The following is a 25,072-nucleotide window of genomic DNA, read 5'->3' as shown; positions in this document are numbered from 1 at the left end:
TGAGTTCTCCAAGGGAGTAGGTGTAGATGAAGAACATAAGGGAATCCAGACGTGAGCCTTGAAGGATTCCCACAGTCAGAGAGTAGGAGGCAGAGGAGGAGCCTGCAAAAGAGATTGAGAAAAAGTAGCCAGAGAGATAAGAAGAGAACCAGGAGGACAGAGTCAGTGAAGCCACGATAAGATAATTCAGTTTCCAAGAGAAGGGGGTGGTACACAGTGTCGAGGGCAGCTGAGAGGTTGAGGAGGATTAAGATGGAGTAGAAGCTGTTGGATTGGGCAAGGAGGAACGTGACCTTAGATAGGGCAGTTTCCATTGAGTGCAGGGGAAGGAGTCATATTGGAGGGGGTAGAGAAGAGAATTGGAGGAAAGGAAGTGGAAACAGTGGGGGTAGACAACTCGCTCAAGGAGTTTGGAGAGGAATGGTAAGAGGGAGAAGGGGTGATAACTGGAGGAAGCCCAGGATGAAGGGAGGGTTTGTTAGAAACAGAAACAGCCCCCTCTAAGGTAACCAATGACCTTTTTTTCTTCAAATATGACAGCCTCTACTCTATCCTATCTCTCTAGACCTCTCAGCTGCCTTCAACACTATAGACCACCTTTTTCTTCTTGAAATTTTTTCAGACCTTGACTTCATTGTCACTGTCCTAGCCTGGTTCTCCTCTTATCTCTCTGACTGCTCCTTCTCAGTATCTTTTGCTGGCTCCTTCTCAGCCTTCTACCCACTGGTAGTGGGGGGGGGGGGGTCCCTCAACCCTCAGTTCTAGGTCCCCTTTTACTATTCTCCATCTCTACCCATTCCCTTGGAGAACTCATTTGCTCCCATGGCTTCAACTACCATCTCTATGCAGATGATTCCCAAATCTACATCTTCAGTCCCAACTCCTCTCCTTCCCTGCAATTTCACATTTCCTTCTGCCCTCAGGACAACTCTGCCTGGATGGCTCACTATCTCAAAGTAAACATGTCCAAAACTGAACTCCTTATCTTCCCACCCAAACCCCACCACCATCCTCCACCGTCTTTCTCATAAATGTAGACAATACCATCCTCCCTAACTCACAAGCCTGCATCCTTCAGGATGTTCTCGACTCATCTTTCTCATTCTGTTCACATATTTAACCTGTCTTCAAATCCTGTCAGTTCTACCTTCACAGCATTGCTAAAATCCACCCTTTTCTCTCCATCCAAACTGCTACCATGTGGATCCAAGCACTTAGCCTATCCTGCCTTGACTACTGCTTCTGCCTCCTCACTGACTCTCGGCCTCCAGTCTCTTCCCACTCCAGTCCATTCTTCATTCTGCTGCATGGATCATTTTCCAACAGAAACATTCAAGCAATGTCTCCCCATTCCTCATGAACCTCCAATGGCTACCCATCCACCTCCACAGCAAACAGAAACTCCTTCCCAATGGCTTTAAGCACTCAATCAGCCTGTCCCATCCTATCTCACCTCAGTGATCTCCTACTAGAGCCCAGCCTGCACATTCCACTGCTCTAGTGTCAGTTTATTCCCTGTGCCCTGATCTCATCTACCTCACCACGACCTCTTTCCCACATTCTCCCTCTAGACTGGAACTCTCTCCCCCTTCATATACACCAGACCACCACTTTCTCCACCGTCAAAGCTTTATTAAGGTCACATCTCCTCCAAGACACCTTCCCCAGTTAATAATAATTGTGGTATTTGTTAAGCACTTACTATGTGCCAGGCACTGTAGTAAGTATTGGGGTAAATAGAAGGTAATTGGGTTGAACAGAGTCCCTGTCCCACACAGGGTTCACAGTCATAATCCCATTTTCCAGATGAGGTACCTGAGGTCCAGAGAAGTGAAGTGACTTGCCCAAGGTCATGCAGCAGACATGTGGATGAGCTGGGATTAGAACCCAGGTCCTTCTGACTCTCAGGCCCATGATCTAGTCACTGAGATTAAGCCCTCTTTTCTCTGGCTCATTCTCCCTTCTTTATCTATGCTCTTGGATCTGTGACCTTTAGACAGTTGATAGTCACCCCACCCCCAACCTCACAGTACTTATGTACATATCTTTAAAATATGTATTTTAAATTACTTATTTATTTATATTAATGTCTGTCTCCCTCCCTAGATTGTAGGCTCGTTATGGGCAGGGAACCCCTGACCACTAATTCTGTTGCATTGTATTCCGCAAATAATACAGTGCTCTGCATATAGTAAGTGCTCAATAAATACTTTTAGTACAGTGTCTGGCACATAGTAAGCGCTTAACAAATACCATCATTATTGATTGATAGGATAGAGGATGCATGGGCATATTTTAAAGCAGTGAGGAAGAAGCCATTGGAAAGCAAATGGCTGTAGATGGCAGTCAGGGAAGGAAGAAGGAAGACTGCAAGTGTTTTGATAAGGTGCAGAGGGACAGGGTTGGAAGCAAAGGTGGAGGGGGTGGATTTTGAGAGGAGTCAGGAGATCTCTTCTTTAGATACTGCCGGGAAAGATGGGAGAGTCAAAGGGAAAGGAGGAGGGAGGAACTGGAAAGGAGCAGAGGAGATTTTAGGGAGATCACATATGATGTTTTCAATTTTATCAAAGTATGAGGCCAGGCCACTGAGGATAATAGAGGGGGTGGGGGTGACAAGTTTTTCTTTTATGGTATACGTTAAGCGCTTACCATGTGCCAGGCACTGTACTAAGCACTGGGGTTGATGGAAGCCAATCAGCTTGGACATCGTCCATGTCCCACATGGGGCTCATAGTCAATCTAGATTTTACAAATGAGGTAACTGAGGCACAGAGAAGCTAAGTGACTTGCCCAAGGACATACAGCAGACAAGTGGTGGAGCCAGGATTAGAACCCAGGCCTTTGCTGGTTTTTATTAGAGAGTTAAACATGTGAAACAGCTGGCATGGGCAATGTGCATGGGAGTCAATAAGGATCACTCAATCAATCATATTTACTGAGTGCTTACTGTGTACAGAGGGAAGGAGAAATAATGTTGCCAGGCAGAGTTAAAGCAGATGAGGGTGGGTTTGAGATGGACAGCATTACAGGCTCTCCACGGCACTTCCTGTCTGTGGTACTTTCCTTTTCTCAACAGAGATAGTCTTAACTGCCTTAGTTAGATGGTAGTATGCCATCTGGTCTGTGTTCTGGGAGTTCCTGACAAGTTTTCATTTACTATCCCATCCCCCATACCAGTTTCCTTACATTCTCCCCCCCTCCTTTTCTCTCTCTCTCTCTCTTTCTCTTTCCCCCTCTCCTCTCTTCTCTCACCCATAGGAATGAAGCAGCACGACTTATTTAATTATAAAAAATAAGATAGGGTAAAACAGAACTCTACTTCAGCCTTCCCACTCCAGTTTTTATTTGGATAGAACAACTCCATTCCTAGTAGTCTATCTGATTCCATAGCCTACATTTTCTATTGTAAGATCCTAGTATATAGGGATATATAGGGACCTAGTATAGAGGGACCACATAGCATCAATTTTTTACTCAACACACTGACTGCACACATCATTTTTCCTGTGGTGTAGGTAATTACCTGGCAAGATTCAGCTCTCACTTACCGCTTATTATCCTCTCTCACAGCCCCCTTTTATTCCACTGTATAGTCAATAAGCTCTTTTCATGGATAGGAATCACGTCTACCGACACAATTATACTTTCCCAAGCATTTCGTACAGTGCTCTGCACAGAGCACTACTGACTGGTAGATTGCAAAAGCCAAAGTGACATCTCCAACCAGCAAACTGGTTTGAGTTACCCATGACTGCCAAGCAGCAGCCAGTGGAATTGCATTACTCTTCAAAACAGAAGAGATCAAGGCCTTCAGGTTGGAGACAGCCCCTATCCCACATGGGCTCATGCTCTAAGCAGGAGGGAGAGCAGATCTGGGATCTCCATTTTAGAGATGAGGAAACTGAGGCATGGAGAATTTAAGAGAATTGCCCAAGACCACCCAGCAGATTAGTGGTCCAAAATGAGGTGGATCCAGATAATTGGTGTATTGTACTCTTCCAAACACTTCCTATTACAATACTCGGCACATAGTAAGGGCTCAATAAATACCATTGATTGATTGATTGTTATTATACCAGGAGGCCCCATGGCCCAAGAGTATTTATTACTTAGAACATTCCCAGGAAGTTAGGATCATTTCAGAGCCCAGACTTGATGGGGCAGGGGGAGATAGAGAAAGGGAAGGAAGATGAGGCTCTAGTTAGCTCTGGAATAGCAAATCTCAACCCCTAGGTTGGCCCTGGGGGTCTGTGCCTTAACCCTGGGTGTGTAGATCTTCCTGCTCCACTTTACAAAAGCAAAGATACAGCAGTATTATTGTTATTGATCCTGCTTTGGTTCTGGCTGCCAGTTAGTTAATTTACCTCTGAATCCTCTGAGGGTCCACACCCCAGAAAGAATGCAGGCCGAAAGTGATGAGTCAGAGCTCAAATGCTGCTCCGCTTGAAAGATTGTCATCAGGGGATCCTATAAAAGGAACCCAGTCAGGATAAGAGTACTGACTAGAGATGAGAAATACGTGAGCATTAAGAATGGAGAAGCAGAAGCAGCATGACCTAGGGGATAGAGAATGGGCCTGGGAGGCAGAAGGAGCTGGGTTCTAATCCGAGCTCCACATCTTGTCCACTGGTGACCTTGGGTAAGTCACTTAACTTCTCTGTACCTCAGTTACCTCATCTGTAAAATGGGAAAGAAGACTGTGAGCCCCATGTGGGACAAGAACTGTGTCCAACCCGATTACCTTACATCTACCGCCGTGCTTAGAACAGAGCTCGATACATAGTAAACGCTTAACAAACACCATTAAAAAAAAGAGTAGAGCAATAGTTTTATCAGGGCCTAGTTATTTTTCAGGTCTATAAATGCATTTGTTTTGATTTTAGTCTTGTTTATTTAAAGCTTCATGACATTCAACAGCTTGGGAAAAAGAGCACGCAGTTCCAGATCCCCGCTGCTGGATGACTCGGCCATCTTTTACGCCCCTTTCTGTCAGCCTTAGCTAGAGACCTAAATTTACTTCAGGCCTTGTGTTCTCTCTCTCTCTCTCTGTCAGTGACAAATGATCAACCTTAAATTCTGCATCACAAAACTGAAGGCATAACAAGTGTTCCACCTAGGTTAAAATCATCAGCTTAGATTACTTGGTATTGGCTTCTTTTCTTCCCTATTCTGGGATCTTCTGAATGACTCCAAAGCCAGGAACTTTCTTACCTTGAACCTTCCTGTACTTCCTGGTAAGGAAAGGCGGATCCTATGGACTTTAGAATCTCAACCTATATTATTTTCTATTGCTGGTTACTGATTTTCCTGCCGAGTTTCTGTTTCCTCATCTAGAAAGCAAAGAAAATAGCTATTTTTAGAAGCATTTTGGGATCCTGGTACAAAAGTATTATTAGTTCTCTCCACTGGTTATGTCATTTACCTGTTGATTTCCTACTAAAAATCAAACTTTCCTTCCTGTGCTTCCTTTAAAGAATCTGAGACTTAATGGCTTGAAATTAAAATTGCACTATTCAAACAGATTCCCAAGAGCCAGAATCTACCTATTTTGCAAAATGAAAGAAAATCCTGTTTAATGGAGGAATCACATCGTTCACCAACAAAATCCACACTCCTTGCATGTTGGATTGAAATAGTTCATTCATTCATTCCATCGCATTTATTGAGTGCTTACTGTGTGCAAAGCATTGTACTAAGCGTTTGGGAGAGTACAGTATAACAATAAGCAGACACATTCCCTCCCCACAACGAGCTTACAGTCTAGAGACAAGCTTTACCACCGAGCCGGGGTTCCTGGAGTTTCACTGAGGGCTACTCGATAATTGGGATCATGGTAGGCTGGTCCCAAATAAGCAGCCCTTCCCACAAAGTAATGTTAGCAATAAACATAGCACATATATATATGCTCACAACATGCCTCTTTGCAACCTGTTCCTCTTACTTGTGGAAGCTTAGTACAGTGCTCTGCACACAGTAAGTGCTCAATAAATATGAATGAATGAAGAGTTGAAAGAGCACGTGCCTGGGAGTCAGAGGACCTGGGTTCTAATCCCAGTTCCACCACTTGCCTGCTATGAGACCTTCAGGAAGTCACTTAACTACTCTGTGCCTCAGTTACCTCATCTGCAAAATAGAGATTAAAGCTATGAGCCCCATGTGGGGCATGGATTGAGTCCAACCTGATTATCCTGTATCTACTCCAGTGCTTAGTACAGAGCCTGGCACATATTAAGTATTTACAAATCCCATGAAACAAACAAAAAAAACACCTTAAACACATTATCCCATTTTAAACATTATCATTGTGATTTTTTTCAGAAATGTTTGTGGGCTGGCCTTTGGGAATCCATAGAATAAATCCTCCTGAAACAAAGGGAGGCAGTGTGGCCTTGTGGAAAGAGCATGGATCTGGGAATCAGAGGACCTGGGTTCTAATTCCAGCTCTGCCATGTGCCTGCTGTGTGACCTTGGGCAAAATGGGAATTCAGAACTTGAAAGAGCAGGGGCCTGTTCTCCCTATTTAATATGAGCCCCATGTGGGACCTGATTACCTATCTACCCCAGTGATTAGTACAGTGCTTGGTTCATGGTAGGTGCTTAACGAATACCACAACTATTATTATTATATATTACATATTATTATATAATATTATGCATTATTATATGATTTAGACTAGGAGGCCCAGCATCCTTCCTCCAGGAAGGTCTGTCCAACCTGATTATTATCCCCTAGAAAAACTGTATGGGAAGTATGTGTGTGGTTGGTTAATTGATTGACTGATTGTTTGATCGATTGAGATGGCTGGCTGATTGGCAGCCAGCAGGAGCTTCTGCTATTTTAGGGGCAGAAGTGGGGAATTTTAGTGGGCGGAACTTGGTGCCCCTCACTCAATTGTAAGCTTCTTGAGGGCAGGGAATGTGCCTACCAACACTATTGTAGTCTCCCAAGCGCTTAGTACAGTGTGATTGATCGATGGTTTGATTGGAGCTGAGGGCTATATAGCTGTGGAAAAGTCTTTCCATCAGACAATAGAGAGATTAGAAGTGGGAGGCCCATCTTCCTCTTGAAAGGACCCCATTTGCAGCAGGAGAGCAAAGTTATTGCCCTCTGCATTCCCTGCACCATTTTCACCACAACTCTGTTGAGCTGGAAAAGCGGGCTGCAGTGAGACTATAAGCTCTTTGAGGGCAGGGATCATTTCCATCGGCTCTATTGTAACTTTCCCAAGTGCTTAGTTCAGTGCTCTGCACGTAACAAATGCTCAATAAATATCATTGTTTGGGGTTTGGGATGTGGCTATACTCCTACTTTGAGCCCATCAGAGCACACTTTCAGGCAGTGTCCCAGATTTTGATATTTTCCCCTTTTATAACACACCTATATGGATATAGAGATTTGATTAAAATTATGAAGTTTTGGGCAGGAATACATTTTTTCAGGATTGGGGATTTTTTTCACTCTCATTGTTAAAACAATATTCCAGGCTGCCTTCTTTTACTCTCCCAACAAGTTGAAAACCACAAGTATAGAAATAATAATAATAATAATGTTGGTATTTGTTAAGTTGAAAAACCACAAGTATAGAAATAATAATAATAATAATGTTGGTATTTGTTAAGCGCTTACTATGTGCAGAGCACTGTTTTAAGAGCTAGGATAGATACAGAGTAATCAGGTTGTCCCACTTGAGGCTCACAGTCTTCATCCCCATTTTACAGATGAGGGAACTGAGGCACAGAGAAGTTAAGTGACTTGCCCTAGGTCACACAGCTGGGTTTTAGGTGGTATAACATATATATAATAATAATAATAATGTTGGTATTTGTTAAGTGCTTACTATGTGCCGAGCACTGTTCTAAGCACTGGGGTAGACATAGGGGAATCAGATTGTCCCACGTGGGGCTCACAGTCTTAATCCCCATTTTACAGATGAGGGAACTGAGGCACAGAGAAGTTAAGTGACTTGCCCACAGTCACACAGCCGATAAGTGGCAGAGCTGGGATTCGAACTCATGAGCCCTGACTCCAAAGCCCGTGCTCTTTCCACTGAGCCACGCTGCTTCTCCAATATAAATGTCACATGGACATTCCTTACATGGCCTTGAGAAAAACAGAACAAATTCTTGAGAACCTCAGCAAAGATCTTCCATAAAACCAAAATGAGTTATCTCATGCCTGGGTGAATTCAAATTTGCTCAAAAGATTTCACATGAGGTGTCCTACTAGTTGTCCCTCTGAGCCGAGGTCAGCCCAGAATTCAGTGAATTATTCAAGCCAGACTGACCATCCTCATTTTGAATTTTTTTTTCTTTAATGGTATTTGTTAAGTGCTTACTATGTACCAGGCACTGTACTAAGCATTAGGTAGATACAAGATAATCAGTCCTACATGGAGCTCACAGTCTCAATCCTCATTTTACAGATGAGGTCATTGGGGCACAGAGAAGTTAAGTGACTTGCCCAAGGTCACATAGCAAACCAGTGGTTGAACGGGAATTAGAACCCAGGTCCTCTGACTCCCAGGCCCGTGAATAGAAAAATGATAAACATTTTGGAGAAAGCACAGGCTCCAGGTCCATTTCGATTGCTACTTGAGATCAGTCTCTCGGTGCTGATCGACCAACCAATTGACCCATCAGTCAATCATTGGTATTTATTGAGTGCTCACTGTGTGTAGACCACTATGCTACACAGTTGGGAGAGTATAATACTACAGAGTTAGTAAACATGCTCCCTGCCCACAGTGAGCTCATCTGATTGATATAACCAGCACTGACTGAAAATCCCAGCAGGCTGGGTTCCTTCCTAATCAATGGTATTGACTGAGTGCTTACTCTATGCAGAGCACTGTACTAAGCGCTTGAGAGAATATGATACCATAGAGTTGGTAGACATAATCCCTGTCCACAAGGAGTTTACAGTCTAGATCTGGGGCCGACAAAGGTGATGATTCTGACAGTTCCCGTCGCACCTACAAAAATCCTATTGAACCCAATAAGAAATCAGGTAGACTGATGGAAAAGACCCACCTAACAACACATCTAAGCTCCACCTCCATTTAGTGTCTTGAAGAGAACCTTGAGCATGTCATGAGAAGAGATGGGTAGTATGTGAGGGCCCATGACTTTTACGGACACAGATGGCTCTCCTATAATGCAGGAGTTACGTCCTCGAAGTGCTTATGCCCTATTTTGTCTACAAGTTGAGCAATGCCATGCGTCATGTTCACAATAATTTCTTCCAACATTGCATCATGTCTTTCCAGACACTGTTGGAAGAGCATTCCCAAATTCCCCAGTGGTGTTCAATACAAAATGTTAGTGCAAGTATTTTTTGGGAGAACTGATTGTATTTTCCTCTCCCAAATATGTCCTGGTGCTCTGAAGATTTTGATGGTCAAAAAGTTGTTTTTTATGTCCAATCAGGATAATAAAACACCACAATAGACTACCATGGGAAGTTACAGAGTGCCCATCTCTTCTGATATTAAAGAAAAGTTCATACAACTATCAATCTGGAAGCAGGGTCTTAGGGCAGAAGATCTCTTGAGGGCCTTTCTATCTGCTATGAGTCTAGGAGTCAATGTATCCATTGGAGCGTTGAATATGTGTTTGTAAAGACAGTATGGTTGGTTATGGTTGGTCCCAGAGTATCCTGTTGGCTGGAATACAACATGCCGAGACCAGACAATCTCTCTGGCTAGATTTCAACAAGGACTGGGCTACTATGACTCCAAGCCCTTTCCTCTTTTACTATGTCCCTAAGGGTTGAGATTGGGGAAAAAAGGAAGGACATTACCCCCTATTTGACAGATGCACAGTTGGAGATCCAGGAAGGCTACGAGGCTGCTTTCACCATCATTCTTGGCAAGTGGAAGGAGTAAGGCCTGGGTTCTAATGGTGACTCTGCCGCTTGACAGCTGGGTGACCTCAGCCAAATCGCTTAACTTCTCCGTGCCTCAGTTGCCTCATCTGAAAATGGGAATTCAATACCTGCTCTTCCTCCCGCAGACCCTGGGCCCTACGTGTGAGTCCCTGGGATACAGCGACTGTCCAGCATCTGATTGGAATCTATGCCCAGCTCTTAGCACAGCAGTGCTTGGCACTTTGTACGCCCTTAGCCCATACCATTATTATTAGTGGTGAAACCAGGACGAGGACAGATAGATTGTGCTCTACCCCAACGTTAACCACAGCGGTGAGCACTTGGTAAGCACTTAATGCCTCCTTGTTTTGCTTTGTTGTCTGTCTCCCCCTTTTAGATTGTGAGCCCGTTGTTGGGCAGGGATTGTCTCTATCTGTTGCCGAACAGTTCATTCAGTCATTCATTCAATAGTATTTATTGAGTGCTATGTGCAGAGCACTGTACAAAGTGCTTGGGTTGTACAATTTGGCAAGATAGAGGGTACATTCCAAATGCTTAGTCCAGTCCCCCGCTCCCTCATCACAGTAACTGCTCAATAAATCGTGGCTCAGTGGAAAGAGCCTGGGCTGGGGAGTCAGAGGTCATGGGTTCGAATTCCGGCTCTGCTGCTTGTCAGTTGTGTGACTGTGGGCAAGTCACAACTTCTCTGGGCCTCAGTTCCCTCACCTGTAAAATGGGGATTAAGACTGTGAGCCTCACGTGGGACAACTTGATTACCCTGTATCTACCCCAGCACTTAGAACAGTGCTCTGCACATAGTAAGCGCTTAACAAATACCAACATTATTATTATTATTAACTTCTCTGGGCCTCAGTTCCCTCATCTGTAAAATGGGGATGAAGACTGTGAGCCTCACGTGGGACAACCTGGTTACCCTCTATCTCCCCCAGGGCTTAGAACAGTGCTCTGCACATAGTAAGCGCTTAACAAATACCAACATTATTATTATTATTATTATTAAATACGACTGAATGAACGGATGGAGAGACACCAGGGTTATCAGTGGTGAAACGAGGACGAGGGGACCTGCTTTCTCTCTCCGAAGGCCCCCCGGCCTCCCTGGCGATCCGCTCCACCTTGCCCCCATCACCTGGCGAAGGCTCCTGCAGAGCGTCCGCAGCAGTCGTGCACTCATTCATTCAATAGTATTTATTGAGCGCCGACTATGTGCAGCGCACTAAGCGCTTCGAATGGACAATTGGGCAACAGATAGGGACCATCCCTCCCCAAGGACGGGCTCACAGTCTAATGGGGGGAAGACAGACGGACAAAAAACAAGTGCATCACGATAAATAGAATCGAGGGGATGGACACCTCCTTAACCAAATAAATAGGGTCATAGGGATATATCCCAGTGAGCCCAGGGCTGAGGGGAGGGGGAGGAGCAGAGGGAGAGGGGCCGCCGCCGCAGCCATGGCAACGCCCCGCCGAGGCCCGCAAACGCCAGGCCGGGACCGAAGCGACGTGGGCGGGGGGCGGGGACAGTAGCCACGGGGACGGTCGCCTGGAGACGGACGTGGGCGGGGCCTTCCGCTTCCTGGGCGGTGATTGGGTGGCAGCGCCGTCCCTCACCAGGCCGGCGCCCCCCCTCCCCCCCCCGCGCGCGCGCGCGTCAGGCCGGGGCGGCTTGTCAGTTAACGGCGGGAGGGGCGACTTCCGGTCGGGGGAAGAAAGTTGAGGCGAAGGAGGGGTCGGACGAGGGAGGAGGAGGAAGAGGAAAGAGCCGGGGCGGCGGCGGCGATAGCAGCGGCGGCTGGTCTCGTCGGGGCAGACAATGGACAGCCAAGGCAGGAAGGTGGTGGTGTGTGACAACGGCACCGGGGTAAGCGTCCGGCCGGGCTCAGGTCCTCGTCCCCACGGCCGCCAGGCTGAGGGACGGAGCTGCGACGAGGGAAGGAAGCCCCGCTGCTCGTCGGGCGGCGGGCGGGGAAGCCGGAGGCGGGGGGAGGCCGGAGCCTGCCGCCAACGAGGGGCGGGGGAGGGACGGCGGCCTAAGCGCTCCGGAGCGCCCGGGCCTGCGCCCGCCGCCCACACCCACACCTCTTCCTGTCAGGGCCGCGGGAAGGTGTGTCCCTGCCGCCGCTTAACCCCCCCTCCTTCTGAGGAGAAAGATGGTCTCCGGCTCCCCCGCCGACCGCTCCGGGGGGCCCGGGGAAGAAGGGCCACCGCCAAAAGGAGCCGGGGACCAGGTGGGGGCACGACGACGACGAAGATGGTGGGTGTCGCCCCATCCGCGGACCTGAAGAAGGCCCCTCCTAATTGCCATCAAGAGACACCCCCCCCCAAAAAAGGGAAAAAAAGAGGAAAAATCCACCCCACCGCACACGGGGCCTTCCTGTAAATGGTCGTTAAGGAGTCCGAGGCAGGAAACGGAGAGAGGAGGGGAAAAGAAAAAAAGGAAGTGATGGTGTGAGCCTCGAGCAGCAGCAGGTCCTGAGGGAATAATAATGTTGGTATTTAAGCGCTGACTGTGTGCGGAGCACTGTTCTAGGCGCTGGGGGAGATCCAGGGTGATCAGGTTGTCGCACGTGAGGCTCACAGCCTTCACCCCCATTTTACAGATGAGGGAACTGAGGCACAGAGAAGTGAAGTGACTCGCCCACAGTCACGAAGCCAGGTCGGCAGCTCCGTGTTGCCACCGGTCACTAGAAGGAGGATTTGGTTGAGATGCTCATTTCAGACCCCCCTTTTGGGGGTGGACCGAGGGGGGCGGGGGGCGCCTAGGACAGGGGAAGGGGCCCAAAGGGGATCCGACAGTCAGCCACCGAAGGGGAAGTTACATGAACCTTCTTCCCCTTTTTTTTTTTTCCCCTTTCCCCTCGCTGTAAAAAGCAGATCGTTAATCGTAAAGTCTTTCAGAGTGGCCCCGGGGAGAAGAAGCCCCAACAAACTAGTAGTGACCCATTCTGCTGGCCCTCTTGGAAAAAAAGAAATCCAGCCATCTCCCCCCTCTGGATTCTTGGCAGCAGAATCGTGAAGAGCATGGATACGGGATTGAAATGTGATTTGCTTTGAATCTTGTCCAGTGATTATGAGAGGCAGTCGTATTGAGTGTGTACTGGGTGCAGAGCTATGTACTAAGCGCTTGGGAGAGTTCAGTAGAGCAGTATAACAGGCACAGGCCCTGTCCATAAGGCGCTTACAGTCTAGAGGGGAAGAAATAGAAAACAGACATTTTAATGTTAATAGACACGTTAATAGAAAACAGACATTAATATGAATAAAATTACAGATATGTACATAAGCGGTGTGGGGCTGGGAGGCGGGGATGCGTCAACGGAACAAGTCAGGATGACACAGTCTTCATTCGAAAATGTTATGGTCTTTTAGATCCTCTGATTAAGCATCTTCCTCCTGTTAAATAGAAGAGGGCTCTAAAAGTGAGATTAAACCCAAAGGTCGAGATTTATCATTCTCAGGCACCGATGTTCCTCATTCAGGATTCTGAGAAAAGGAATTGTGAAATAATGAGGAATACATTTACATGTGGAATGGAGTTGCATTTCAAAACTATTTTAACAATTTAGAGCCTCTGGTAAACAGGTTTTATCTTGTTGAGGTGCTGAGGCTCTGTACAATGTAAATGAGTTCTTTCTGACATCCTGTTCCAATCTAAAATATGAATGTGCTAACCGCAGCTTCTGTTGCATTTTCACTTCAACAGTGAACGAAAATGTATTTTCAGTTTTCATGTTCGGTGAATATTGAGCATTTCCCTGGATGGACAGTGTTTTTAAGCTCTCTGAAGTATATTTGTTGTGGCTTAAAAAAATTTAGGTTTTTGAGAGAAAAAGGACTGAAAATATTAGTTATGAAATAAGCATGAGAACTACAGATAGCAACAATTGTTTTCCTGAATTGAATGATTTGTGGTAAAATATACTTCTAAATCCTGAATTTGACTTTCTGACCTTTTCAGGAAAAATGGTATGATCACTTTTGGACAAAAGTAATTGGTTTGTTGAAGTAAAAAAAAAAGAAAGAAAGAAAAAAAGTGTTTACATTGGTGGATCCGGATTCTAGGAGAATTAGTCATCATTATAGGCTTAGCAAAGATGCATGTTGTTATAATAAATCTTATTCCTTTACTTACTGAAATGAAGGAATGAAGATAATTTTGTATCTTATCTCCCATACCTGCAGAAATATTTTGAATGACCTCAGTTTTTAAAACCTCAAAAGATCCATTATGATCTTAAAATACAAAAGCAGCCTCGTAAGTTGCAGAAACTAGAATGAACTAGTTGGGCCATACCTCTTTTTTCCCAGTCAACTATATGTGCCTGAGCTCTTTTCATAATTTGTAGGATGATAACGATAATATGCTATCACAGCTGTGATGCCCCAGAGGTCCACTCTTGCATTAGACCTTTGCATTGAGGATAGAGTTGAGCATTGTCCACTCCATCCTGAAACTGTTCTGGAAAGTGGGTGGTGCAAAAAGGATGGGAATTTTTTTTTTTTTTACTGTAGAGGCACACGGTTCCACGGTTCCAGCACCTCACCCCTAGGGTCCCAGTTGCAACTAAAGGTGGAGAAGGGCCATGGTAAGAGAGAAGAAACTCATTATGCAAGTACCATCTACCATCTGATCTCCTAACGGCTATGTGCCCCCTCCCCCTGCCAGAAATAGACGAGTGGGCAGGTGGAAGACTGAGGGAGGAGTCTAATAATACATCTCTTGGAAGATGGAGGAACAATGCAATGTAGTGGAAAGAGCACGCATCTGGCAGTCAGTTGACCTGGGTTCTAATTCCAGCTTAGCCACTTGTCTGTTTTGTGAACTTGGGTAAGTCACTTCCCTGTGCCTCAATTCCCTCATCTCTAAAATGGGGATTGAGACTATGAACCCTCTGTGGGACAGGGACTGGGTCCAGCCCGATTATTTTGCCTCTACTCCAGTGCTTATTACACTGCCTGGCTCATAGTAAGTGCTTAACATACCATTACTCTCTCCTTCCCCCCACCAAAGAAAGAAAGATTGGGAAGGCCGGGTCCAAGTACTTATAGGAAATTTAGATGGTGGAGAATTGTACTTGATGTGTCACAGACTTCTACTCTCTGGTATATTCACTGATTCACCGGCAGGCATCATCAGCACAACGTTTAAAACCAGTGCTTTAAATCATATTTTCAGTTTTTAGTAAAACTCTTAACCATGACCTGATTACTTTTGAGGACATGTCCTAATTTGAATGGCTGTATTAAAGCACCTGCAATAAAAAGGTAGGCACACTGACAAAAGCTATACTAGTTTAAAAAATAAAGTTGACTATTTAATGGCCCCAAACTCTTGAAATTCATAGCCAAAGTTTTCTGGAACAAATAGAATGTGGTCTGGCCTGGGAACACAAAGGGGGTAACAATGAACACTTTTAAATCTTTAGATAAAATAACTGAAGTTGAAACAGTAATACTTGTATTTAAGTGATTGTATCAGTACAATGCCAAACACTACTAAGAACTGGGGTAGATATACAATCAGATCAGATACAGGCTATGTCCCAAATGGGGTTCTCACTCTAAGTGTGGAGCAAACAGGTATTTAATCTCCATTAAAGATGTGGAAACTGAGGCACAGGGAAGTTAAGTGACTTTCCCAGGGTCACAGGAAGCAAGTGGCAAAACTGGGAAGAGAGCCAAGATCTCCTGACTCCTAGGGCTATGCTCTTTCCATCAAGGCTTGCAGCTTCCGGCTCTGTAAAACTGAACTGGGACATAAATACATACCTTTTTATTGTAAGAGATGGGGGGGAAAGCAGTGTTTGAGCATCTGTAGACAGAGGTCTTAATTTTTGCTTGAATATTTTTAATGTGCTTCTTACCATTTGATGACTCAGTGGGAAGTAAGAAAGCTGATTCAAACCACAGTGCTATGAAGAGGAAACTATATATGGTAAAATCCATTGCTTAAACATGACCTTTTTGCACACATCAGTAGCGTCAAGGAACTAAGATATATGTTTGAAAGCATTTGCAGCATGTCAGTTTTTGTTCTGAGGAGCATAGGAGAATAAAATATGTACATTAAGAAAGGCAGGGAGTGCTAATACAGGATTTTGCTACTGTTTTCAGGATTTAGAAAGAATTCTGAGCACATAGAAGTGGTACATGTTGCATTCGGGATTAGAACATTGTCATTTTAACTCTTGTGAAATATGGGGTGCACTTCTTATCATTTTGTAGAAGAAATGAGTGTCCTAAACTTTGAAATGAATGACAATGTATGCCAAAGTGTGGTGTGAATTTTTTTTTATTTTTATTTTTTGGTCTGGGTATTCATTCTGAGAAGAAATACTAGGGATGCTTTGCTACCTCACTTGTATTTTCTATCAGTACATTTCTCATGATCAGTATTTTCACTGTGCCAAGGCAGCAGCAATTCCTTTGGTCTTGTGGTAGAATTAGGTAGAATGTAAATCTTTTTTTCTAATTTTAACTGCTGAAATCACATCTCCTCCAGGAGGGCAACCCCTATTGATTTTGAATCTCCTCACTTTATATCCCCCAGATGCCATTTCAGTAATTCCATGCTACCTAAGCTCCAGAGTGCTCACAAATCTTGGGTTTCCCCCTTTGGGAAGATATCATGTCTACTAATGTTAATGGAATCCTCCAAGCCCTTTGGCCAGTACACTGCACACGTAGGTGCTTAATAAATGCTATCCATTGATGAAATTGTATTTGCCTGCAAACTTAAGAATTTTGGATTATATTTTTATTCTTAAAATTTCCAGTAAATTCCCAAATTACCCAATTTTAGTGGTTGACTTTTAAACTGCCGAAGTAAGTCTACTGGTCTAAGAGTTCTCCCTTTCATTTGCCTGTCCTGCTTTGCCCATTTTGGTCTGCTTCTGTTCATTCTTTTAAAGGTTTTCAATTTTCAGATAAATGTTCATTCTTGAGAGCCTTTCAATTATCTGTCAATCATTAGAGGAGCAGCATGGACTAGGGAAAAGAATAGAAGCTGGGATTCAGAGAACCTGGGTTCTAATCCCGGTTCTATCACATGCCTGCTGTGTGGCATTGGGCAAGTCACTTAACTTCTCTGTGCCTAAATTTCCTCATCTGTAAAATGGGGGTTGTTCTCCTTCCAACTTAGATTGTGAGCCCCGTATGGGACAGGGGCTGTGTGGCCTGATTATTTTGTATCTTCCCCGGCGCTGAGACACATAGTCAGCACTTAACGAATGCCACATTATTAATTATCATCAGTGGATGCAGTGTCGGGGGGCGGCGGGAACCTTGTAGGTGCAAAGATGAGAGATGCTGTAGTGGTCCTAAGTCATAAGTGGTAGCACTTATGCATGCCCAGTTGGTGTGGTGCACTGTACTAGAACCCCGGGGAGCAAGGACTAACGAAGTGACACATTCCCTGTCCATACAGAGCTATACTGTAGTGGAGGAGACAAACATAAAAATCTTAAAAATAAAGCAGACATCTGTACCTGAATGCCGAAGAGAGTGAAAGTAAGTTCGTAAATGCTAGGGTTGGCTGAAGATGCTGGGAAACCTTGCTGGAGGAGGTAGGATTTTTAAGAGGGATTTGAATGTGGGGAGAGGAGCATCATGGCTAGTGGATAGAGTATGGGCCTGGGGGGTCAGAAGGACCTGGGTTGTAATTCTGGCTCTGCCCCTTGTGCGCCGTGAGACCTTGGGCAAGTCCCTTAATTTCTCTGGGTCTCTGTTACCTCATTTGTAAAATGGGGACAAGATATGTGAGCCTCATGTGGGACAGGGATTGGGTCCAACCTGATTAGCTTGTGTCTACTCCAGCATTTAGCACAATGCCTGGCAATAGTAAGCATTTAGCAAATAATCCAGAAAATAAAACATTTGTCTGAGAGGAAGGATGGCATTCAAAGCTGGGGGAACAGCTTGAGGGGATGAAGGTGGGAAAGTCTAGAGTGAGATACACCTGGAAGGTTGGCTTGTGAGGAATAAAGACTGTGAGTTGACTAGTGGAAGAAAAGCAAAGATAGGTTTAATGGTGAGCCCGGAAACCTACTGCATAGAATTTTTATTTGACATGAAGAGAAACAGGAGCCAGTGAAGGATTTTGAGAGAGAAGAGATATGGGCCCAAGTGATTTTTTCAGGACAGTAATCTGTGCAGCACCATGGAGTACAGATTGAAAGGGGAGGGCACACAGGAGAGAGAAAGCTGAAAGTTGGGAGACCAGGGAGAAGGCTAAGATATAGTTTAGCTGTTGCAAGGCCAGAGCTTGTACCTATGTGAATGTGGGAAATGTTTTGCAGGAAAAAATTGACAGGATTTGGCAGTGAACTGGATGTGAGAGCTGAATAATACATAGAATCACTTTACCGAGTCTGTAGGTTTCTGGGATGGAGAGGATGGTATTATTGTTGACTGATTATGTTCTTAGATTTTTTTGAGCACCCTCCCCCATCCCGAGGGGCATAGGGATCATGTCTAATTCCCACCAGTGTATTCTGTCCCAGCACTCAGTAGAGTGCTCTGCATGCAGTAACCACTTAATAAATACTATTTTTACTATTGACATGGGCAAGTTGGATGTTGTAGGGAGTGGGTTTAGGGGGAAAGATGTAGAGTTAGGTGTTTGACAAGTTTAAGGTGAAATATTGTGGTATGTAGATATCTTTTAACTCTTGAGAAAAATCATCACCAAAAAAGCTTTTCTTTTACTTTGGGGGTGTTGGTTAAGGTTTAGTTAACACTTTGTCCCAAAGGTGAAGAAAATTTAGAACTAGGAGAGATTTTTTTTCTTTCCTGCTCTTGGGATGGGGTCGCAAATCATCAATAGTAGCTTCAAATGCTGACCTAAATCTTCTACTAGTTTGTTGTTTTTCACTTTAGTGGGTGGGTAAGTAGTTCCAAATCAATCAGTTCCAAAAAATAGACACCTTTCAATTAAACCTGGGGAGCAGATACGGTTAACTTTTAACCGTGCCCTCGGATAAAAGTCTTACCGTCAATAGTGTTATCTTCAATTCCAAAAGACAGTTATTTGGAGTATGTGCATGTTAGACACACACACGATTAACTTAATCACTAAGTTTTAGGATTGCACAGTAAGTGGTTAGTAAATACCTCTGATGAATGAAGTTAAAAAGAAAATAGGAGTTGTGGCTCTGAGGTCAGTTGAATTAATCTCAGATGAGATTCTGGAGGAGTGGCAGCATGTCCAAGTGGAAAGAACATGGGACTAAAAGTCAGAAGACTTGGCCTGGATTCTTGTCTTGGCTATGCCACTGGCAGAATGTTTCCCCTTCTGTGCCTCAGTTTCCTCATCTGTAAAAGGGGCTAAGAAACCTGCTTTTAGGTTATAAATTCTATTCGAGGCAGGGACTATGCTTAGTCTGATTATTTAAAATCTACCCTTAGTTCTTAAACATAATGCTTTGGCATATTGTGAAGCTCATGAGGTATCCCAGACAACATTATTGTAATTCTTTGTGTTGACAAAGTGGACTTTCAGATGAGTATTCTGTGGATTCTAAAATGGGATAGTAAAATGGGATAGAGATGCCTAGATAAAAAACTGAAAAGGCAAAAATTCAATTTTAAAAACTAAAAGCTGAGGGGGGGATTGTGTTCCAGTACCTGTTGCTTTGATCTACACAATCCAGAGTGGAACAAACAGAATGTACTTTCAAAAATATAGGTATTTATAAACCACACTGCCATTTGAAATTATAGGGTGTCAAAGCAATATTGTTTAGACAGATAGTGTTAATCCCTCTTCTGAAAGCAGTTGTTGTTATTGCTTTGTTTTCGGTTTTAGGCACTGAACCCACTCTGAGTATTTTGTAGATTTTAGGGTAGCAAGCACTATAATCTAGTGAATAAAGCATCAAACCAGGTATCAGCCTGAGTTCTATTTTGTGTGACTGAAGTGAAGTCATTTAATCTTCATAGGTTTCAGTTTTCTTGTCTGTGAAAGGCAAACCATAATGCTACCTCCTCAGGAATGCTGTTGAGATCAATTGTGTGAAAGTATTGTTATTTACTTTAAAAAGTTTACATGTATATCTTAGGTGTTTCCTGCCAGTTACTAAATACCATGTTAAAACATTTTAACATTAAAATTATAACCTAGACTCTTAATTTGTTATGGGCGGGGAACATGCGTGCTAATGCTGTTGAACTGTACTCTCCCAAATTTGTAGTACAGTGCTCTGTACATAGTAAGTGCTCAATAAATAGCATTGATTGATAACGTGTTAAATCCCCACATGATGCTAGGCTAGATGCTGCCCACCAATTCATAATACCCATGAGAGAAAACTGCTTTCCTCATTTGTAAAGATGGGCATGAATGGTTAACTTGCTCAAGGTCAGTGGGAGAGCCAGAATTAAAGCAGGAGAGTTCATCTTATCTGGAGACAGTTTATTTTCAAATATATATATATATTTTTAAATGTTTCATTTTGCAATAATATTAAAGTTTTTATTTCAACATTGATGCTAAGCAGTAAAATGCACTGACATAAATATCCCCTTTTTATTTTTCAGTTTGTGAAGTGTGGCTATGCTGGCTCTAATTTTCCAGAACACATCTTCCCGGCTTTGGTTGGAAGACCTATTATCAGATCCACCACTAAAGTGGGAAACATCGAAATCAAGGTAATGCGTCATAAAGCCTGAAATCTCAGGGGTGAATTATGCAATAATTGTTCATTGAAAATGCAGTGAGTAAGAAAGTTGTTTTGAATAGATACTAGAAATGTTCGAGAAGATTGACACAAATAATTGCAAAAAATAATAAAATATATTTTTGGTTTTTATATATGTTCCTGATTCTGCAACTTCTATCCTTGAAAGTGGGTAAAATGCCAAACAATATCAGTGTGATACAGCTCATAGTGTAATGACTATAATTGAAGTCAAACCATATTCTTTGTGTGTTTAGCTGAAATGCATTAAGACAATGGGAAATTTGTAGGCTTTTTGTGGAGGAAGATTTTTTCAGAAGGAGAAATGGTCATTTCTCAATTTTACTGGATATAAAGTTGTGGGGTTCACCCCCAACACACACACACCATGGGGGAACTTAAATTATTTCTAAGTGCTGGTCTTTTACTTTCCCAGTACAAAATATAGCTATGGAAAGTCTGAGGTTTTGCAAGCTTCATAGGCTCTTCTGCTTTTCAGCTTATTGCAGCAGTGTGATCCTGCGTAGTATGCTGGAAAAGGCTGTGCAGACCTTCATTTGGGCCCAAATACCGTCACATGTGTCTGTTTGGCATTATTGCTGACACAGTTGAGTTAACATAAGGAAAGTTATAGGAATTCTAGATCTTTCCTTTCTGGAAGCACTGAAAAAGAAAATTTGAATCGGGAGAAAGGGGCATTTTTAAGCAAATATCAGAACACTCAAGTGGGGTTTCAATGCTTCACTAGTACTTCAAAATAACAAAATACTTCTAATTGGGCTGGAAAGTTGATTATTATGAATGAAATGGTTCATATAAAAGGGGCTAGGAACTACCTTTGTTAATTGTCCATATAGCAGTTATCTTGGTTACTCTGACATCTCCTAGGTCCCATTTAACTTTGAGTGATTGGAGTAGCGATAAAGCAACTGAAATGAGTTTTTTTCACTATTTGGGCTGGAGTATATCCACAATGATTTTGATGGCATGTAATGTAGATTAGGATTGAAATTTAATAGTCTTTTCTCACTTGATGATTAGGAAGTGAATTAAATGTGCAAACTTTCCTTGAAGTTGTATCTAATCTTAGAATTCCAATGGAAAAGTGTATTTGTGGTACTTCGTTTTGGCAGGCCTCCTCTCTCCCAATCTTATTCATAGTAGAGGCAGAAAACTGAAATAGGAAATAAATGGTTTATGGCAAACCTAAACCTTTTACCATAGGCAAGTCTATAAGCTTCCTTGTTTGAGAGTACTTTCCCATGAATGTTTTTTTGAAATTCCAAATTTGAATTCAGTCAGAAATTAAGTGAATAAACCCTATCCTTTGGCACATTTTGAATAACATCAAATTAGCTGTTCCACTTATAAGACCGTTTTAATGAAGAAATGCTCTTATTAATAAACATTGAAATGTCCTCTGTGTTTATCATTTGTAATTAATTAGCATAGTTTTATTGGAAAAAAGATCTAGAAGGACGTTAGATTATGCTTTACATAAAGACGTAGCCTGAAAAGTATCATGGCCTATTGTCCTTAGCAACCTAATTAACATGTTTGGTTACTGCATGATACCCAACAGTGATTGCCCCTAGAACGTGTATATGCAAAGCTTTATAAAGCCAGTTCTCTTGTAACATGAGGGTGTTGTTCCTGAGCAACCTCATGTTGTAGGACTTGCATGATGTTGTACTTGGGCCTTGAAAAACCGTTTCCTCTGATAACGACATAACATTGTAACAGTCCAGACACAGGTTGTGGAAAGACCATTCCCCTATTCCTCATTAGAAATGATATCCACAGTGCCTAAAGAAAACCTATGTTTTGGCGTAACTGACTGTAAATTTAAAATCTCTCTTCCCCCATCTCCCTTTCTCTATCTCTCCTCTCTCCCTTCTCTCCCTTCTCCCCTCTCTCCCTTCTCCCCTCTACCTCTTTTCCCCTGCATCCTCCCCTTCCTTTCTAGGAAAAGTAAACTCGCACTCCTAGGCATCATGCTCTCATGCAGAGATCTGCAGTGAAATATGTCTGTTATCCACATTCTGACATCTAAGACGTCTGCTCGTAGTTGGATGGGGCCATTCTCTTTTAAATCTTGCAGGAGATGATTGTCCCTCATCTTTTGCATTGGATAAATGAATACTGAAGAGAAAATGTTACTATTAATCTAAGTTTAGTTTTGGAACGAGGAATAGAAGTCCTAAGTTCTTGACCTTGCAGCCACCCATGGAGTGTTCCCCCACTTGTCTTCATTTACTTTCCTTAACTTTCAAAAAATCAGAAGTTAATTCTTTAATTCCCCCAGTGAGTACAAACAGTTCTACTTTTGTTGAAATCCCAAATCCAGTAAATATTTTAACTAGAATGACATTTTTGTGTTCCTATGTGGAATTATAATACAAAAGAAAAAAAGTAATAATTTAACTCATGTAACGGTTAGAACCATTTCCATCAGTGTATTGATATTCAACTCTATTCACTTGGCCTAGAATCATCAGTTCTATAAATTAGTAGCCGAACTGCACCTATCTTCTATTTAATTTGTCTCTATTGATTATGTGTTTAAATTTTTTTAGTGAGGATTTTATTTTGGCCTTTTCTGACTCTCTTCTCTCTCTTCATCTTTCTTGACCTGTTGAAGTAGAATAACAAAAAGATGGTAAGTGAGGTTACAGATACGCTCTCTTTATTTTCCACTTCTGCTTGATGGGACCAATAGCCATTCTTTTGTGTCCCTTTTAAAGTATATTTTGGGGCCTTTTTTCCCATATTTTAAGTTTAAAGTCATTTATTTTAACTTGGTTTCATTGCTTTTATTTAGTAGCAACTAACTTAAGCCTTGTACTTTTCTGAATGCAACATGTGCAATGGGCCAAATATGTGCTAACCAATAAAGCTGTAAAAACACATTTCTTTATATATCTTTGTTAGTTTAAATGGACTGTGGTGTTTGTTGTGAACAAGTAGTTTTTTAATAGGATTGTCTATGAAAAAATTTCCTTCAGTATGAGAGCCCTCCCATCCTCAACCTTTTCCGTCTAGTTGTTGTAGCAGTTAGTAGTATTTTTAAGCTCCTATTGCGTGTAAAGTGCTGGAAAAAAAATAAGAGTTTGAGAATTAGGCAGGTCTGATATTTTGCTTAGCCTTATAGTGTGAATATAAATTTGCATCAAATATAATATCTTATGGGCTCAGTTCCTTAATAAAATTTCAGTACAAATTGAAATAGAGAAACAGCGTGGCTCAGTGGAAAGAGCACGGGCTTGGGAGTTAGAGGACATGGGTTCTAATCCCCACTCTGCCACTTGTCTGCTGTGTGACCTTGGGCAAGCCACTTAACTTCTCTGTGCCTCAGTTACGTCATCTGGAAAATGGGGATTAAGACTGTGAGCCCCATGTGGGACAACCTGATTACATTGTATCTACCCCAGTGCTTAGAACAGTGCTCAGCACATAGTAAGTGCTTAACAAATATCATAATTATCATTTTTAATATGACTGTAAGGTATTTGGGGGAGGAAGTGGTGTCATTGTAAATAGAACAATCCCATCCTTAAATAAGAGACATGTCAAAATTCCATCAGCTGATACATGTTCTGTAATCGTATTAAATAAGCATCACAAAGCAGTGAGGCCTATCATTTTGTTTAGATGATGGTAGCCTTATCACCAGGAAAAATGTCTCTTACCCTTTTATTTCTTACACTCCTTATTTCAGTGATTTTTTAAAAGTATATTTCAAAGGAAAAAAGATGAAAATGGCCTTAATACTTTATTTCTTTTTATCTGATTTTGAAATTGTTTAGCCAGTAACACAACAGAATCAAGTTCAGGTTTAGAGATAAATGTCAAATGATTGTAATGAATGTTATTTTAACCAAGCTAGTGCCAGAACTTTTTGAAATTTGTTTCTTACAAGAGAACAGAAGTTGGAGAGGGTGGAAAAATTCTTCATAGTTGAAAATGGGGTACTCAGTTTTGAAGACCAAAACAAGGGTTCAATTTAGAAGAGAAAGTAGTGATGTAATTTATAATAGAATGCATCATTTACCTTAGAGAGAGTTATGAAGGTCATTATGGTTTTTAAAACAAAGTCTATGTAGATATGCATATTAATTAGTAGGATTAGAAAGTGGAATGAAGTTCTTGTAGGTGATGGTTAACTTTCAGCTCAAAATGAAGCCTAAATTTGAAGTGAGATTATAATCTACAGTGCCCAGGTTTTGTATTAAATCATGCTGTGCATTGTACTAGCATCTTCATAATGGCTTTTGTAATGAAGTTTTTTCAGATTAAAGGTAATGTTCAGGTTTGGTTATCATTGAAGGCTGGTTGCTTGCTAGTGAAACCTGACGTTAGACCTTATGCCACACCTTCTTTTTAAGCACCAGTTACAGCTCTCTCTTCAAATTCTGTTGAATGAATGAGGTCTAGGGTCAAGTGGCTCAATTTTATCCGTATGTTTGAGTGCTGTTTCTCCCTTCCCCATATATTTTGTTTGTTTCAGAAT

General features: G+C 42.6%; 1 protein-coding gene across 1 annotated transcript in view; it reads left to right on the top strand.

The window, feature by feature from the left end:
* The first annotated feature begins 11,584 nt into the window (after window positions 1-11,584).
* Window positions 11,585-25,072, top strand: part of ACTR2 (actin related protein 2) — a 34,660-nt gene continuing 21,172 nt past the window's right edge. The window contains exons 1-2 of the mRNA XM_029071801.1: window positions 11,585-11,747; window positions 20,423-20,533. Coding sequence (XP_028927634.1) covers window positions 11,700-11,747; window positions 20,423-20,533 — 159 coding nt within the window. The 5' untranslated portion in view covers window positions 11,585-11,699. The remainder of the gene's footprint in view (window positions 11,748-20,422; window positions 20,534-25,072) is intronic.

This window comes from Ornithorhynchus anatinus, chromosome 9 (assembly GCF_004115215.2).
Source record: "Ornithorhynchus anatinus isolate Pmale09 chromosome 9, mOrnAna1.pri.v4, whole genome shotgun sequence".
Taxonomy (NCBI): Eukaryota; Metazoa; Chordata; class Mammalia; order Monotremata; family Ornithorhynchidae; genus Ornithorhynchus; species Ornithorhynchus anatinus.
This window is presented reverse-complemented; position numbering and strand designations above follow the sequence as displayed.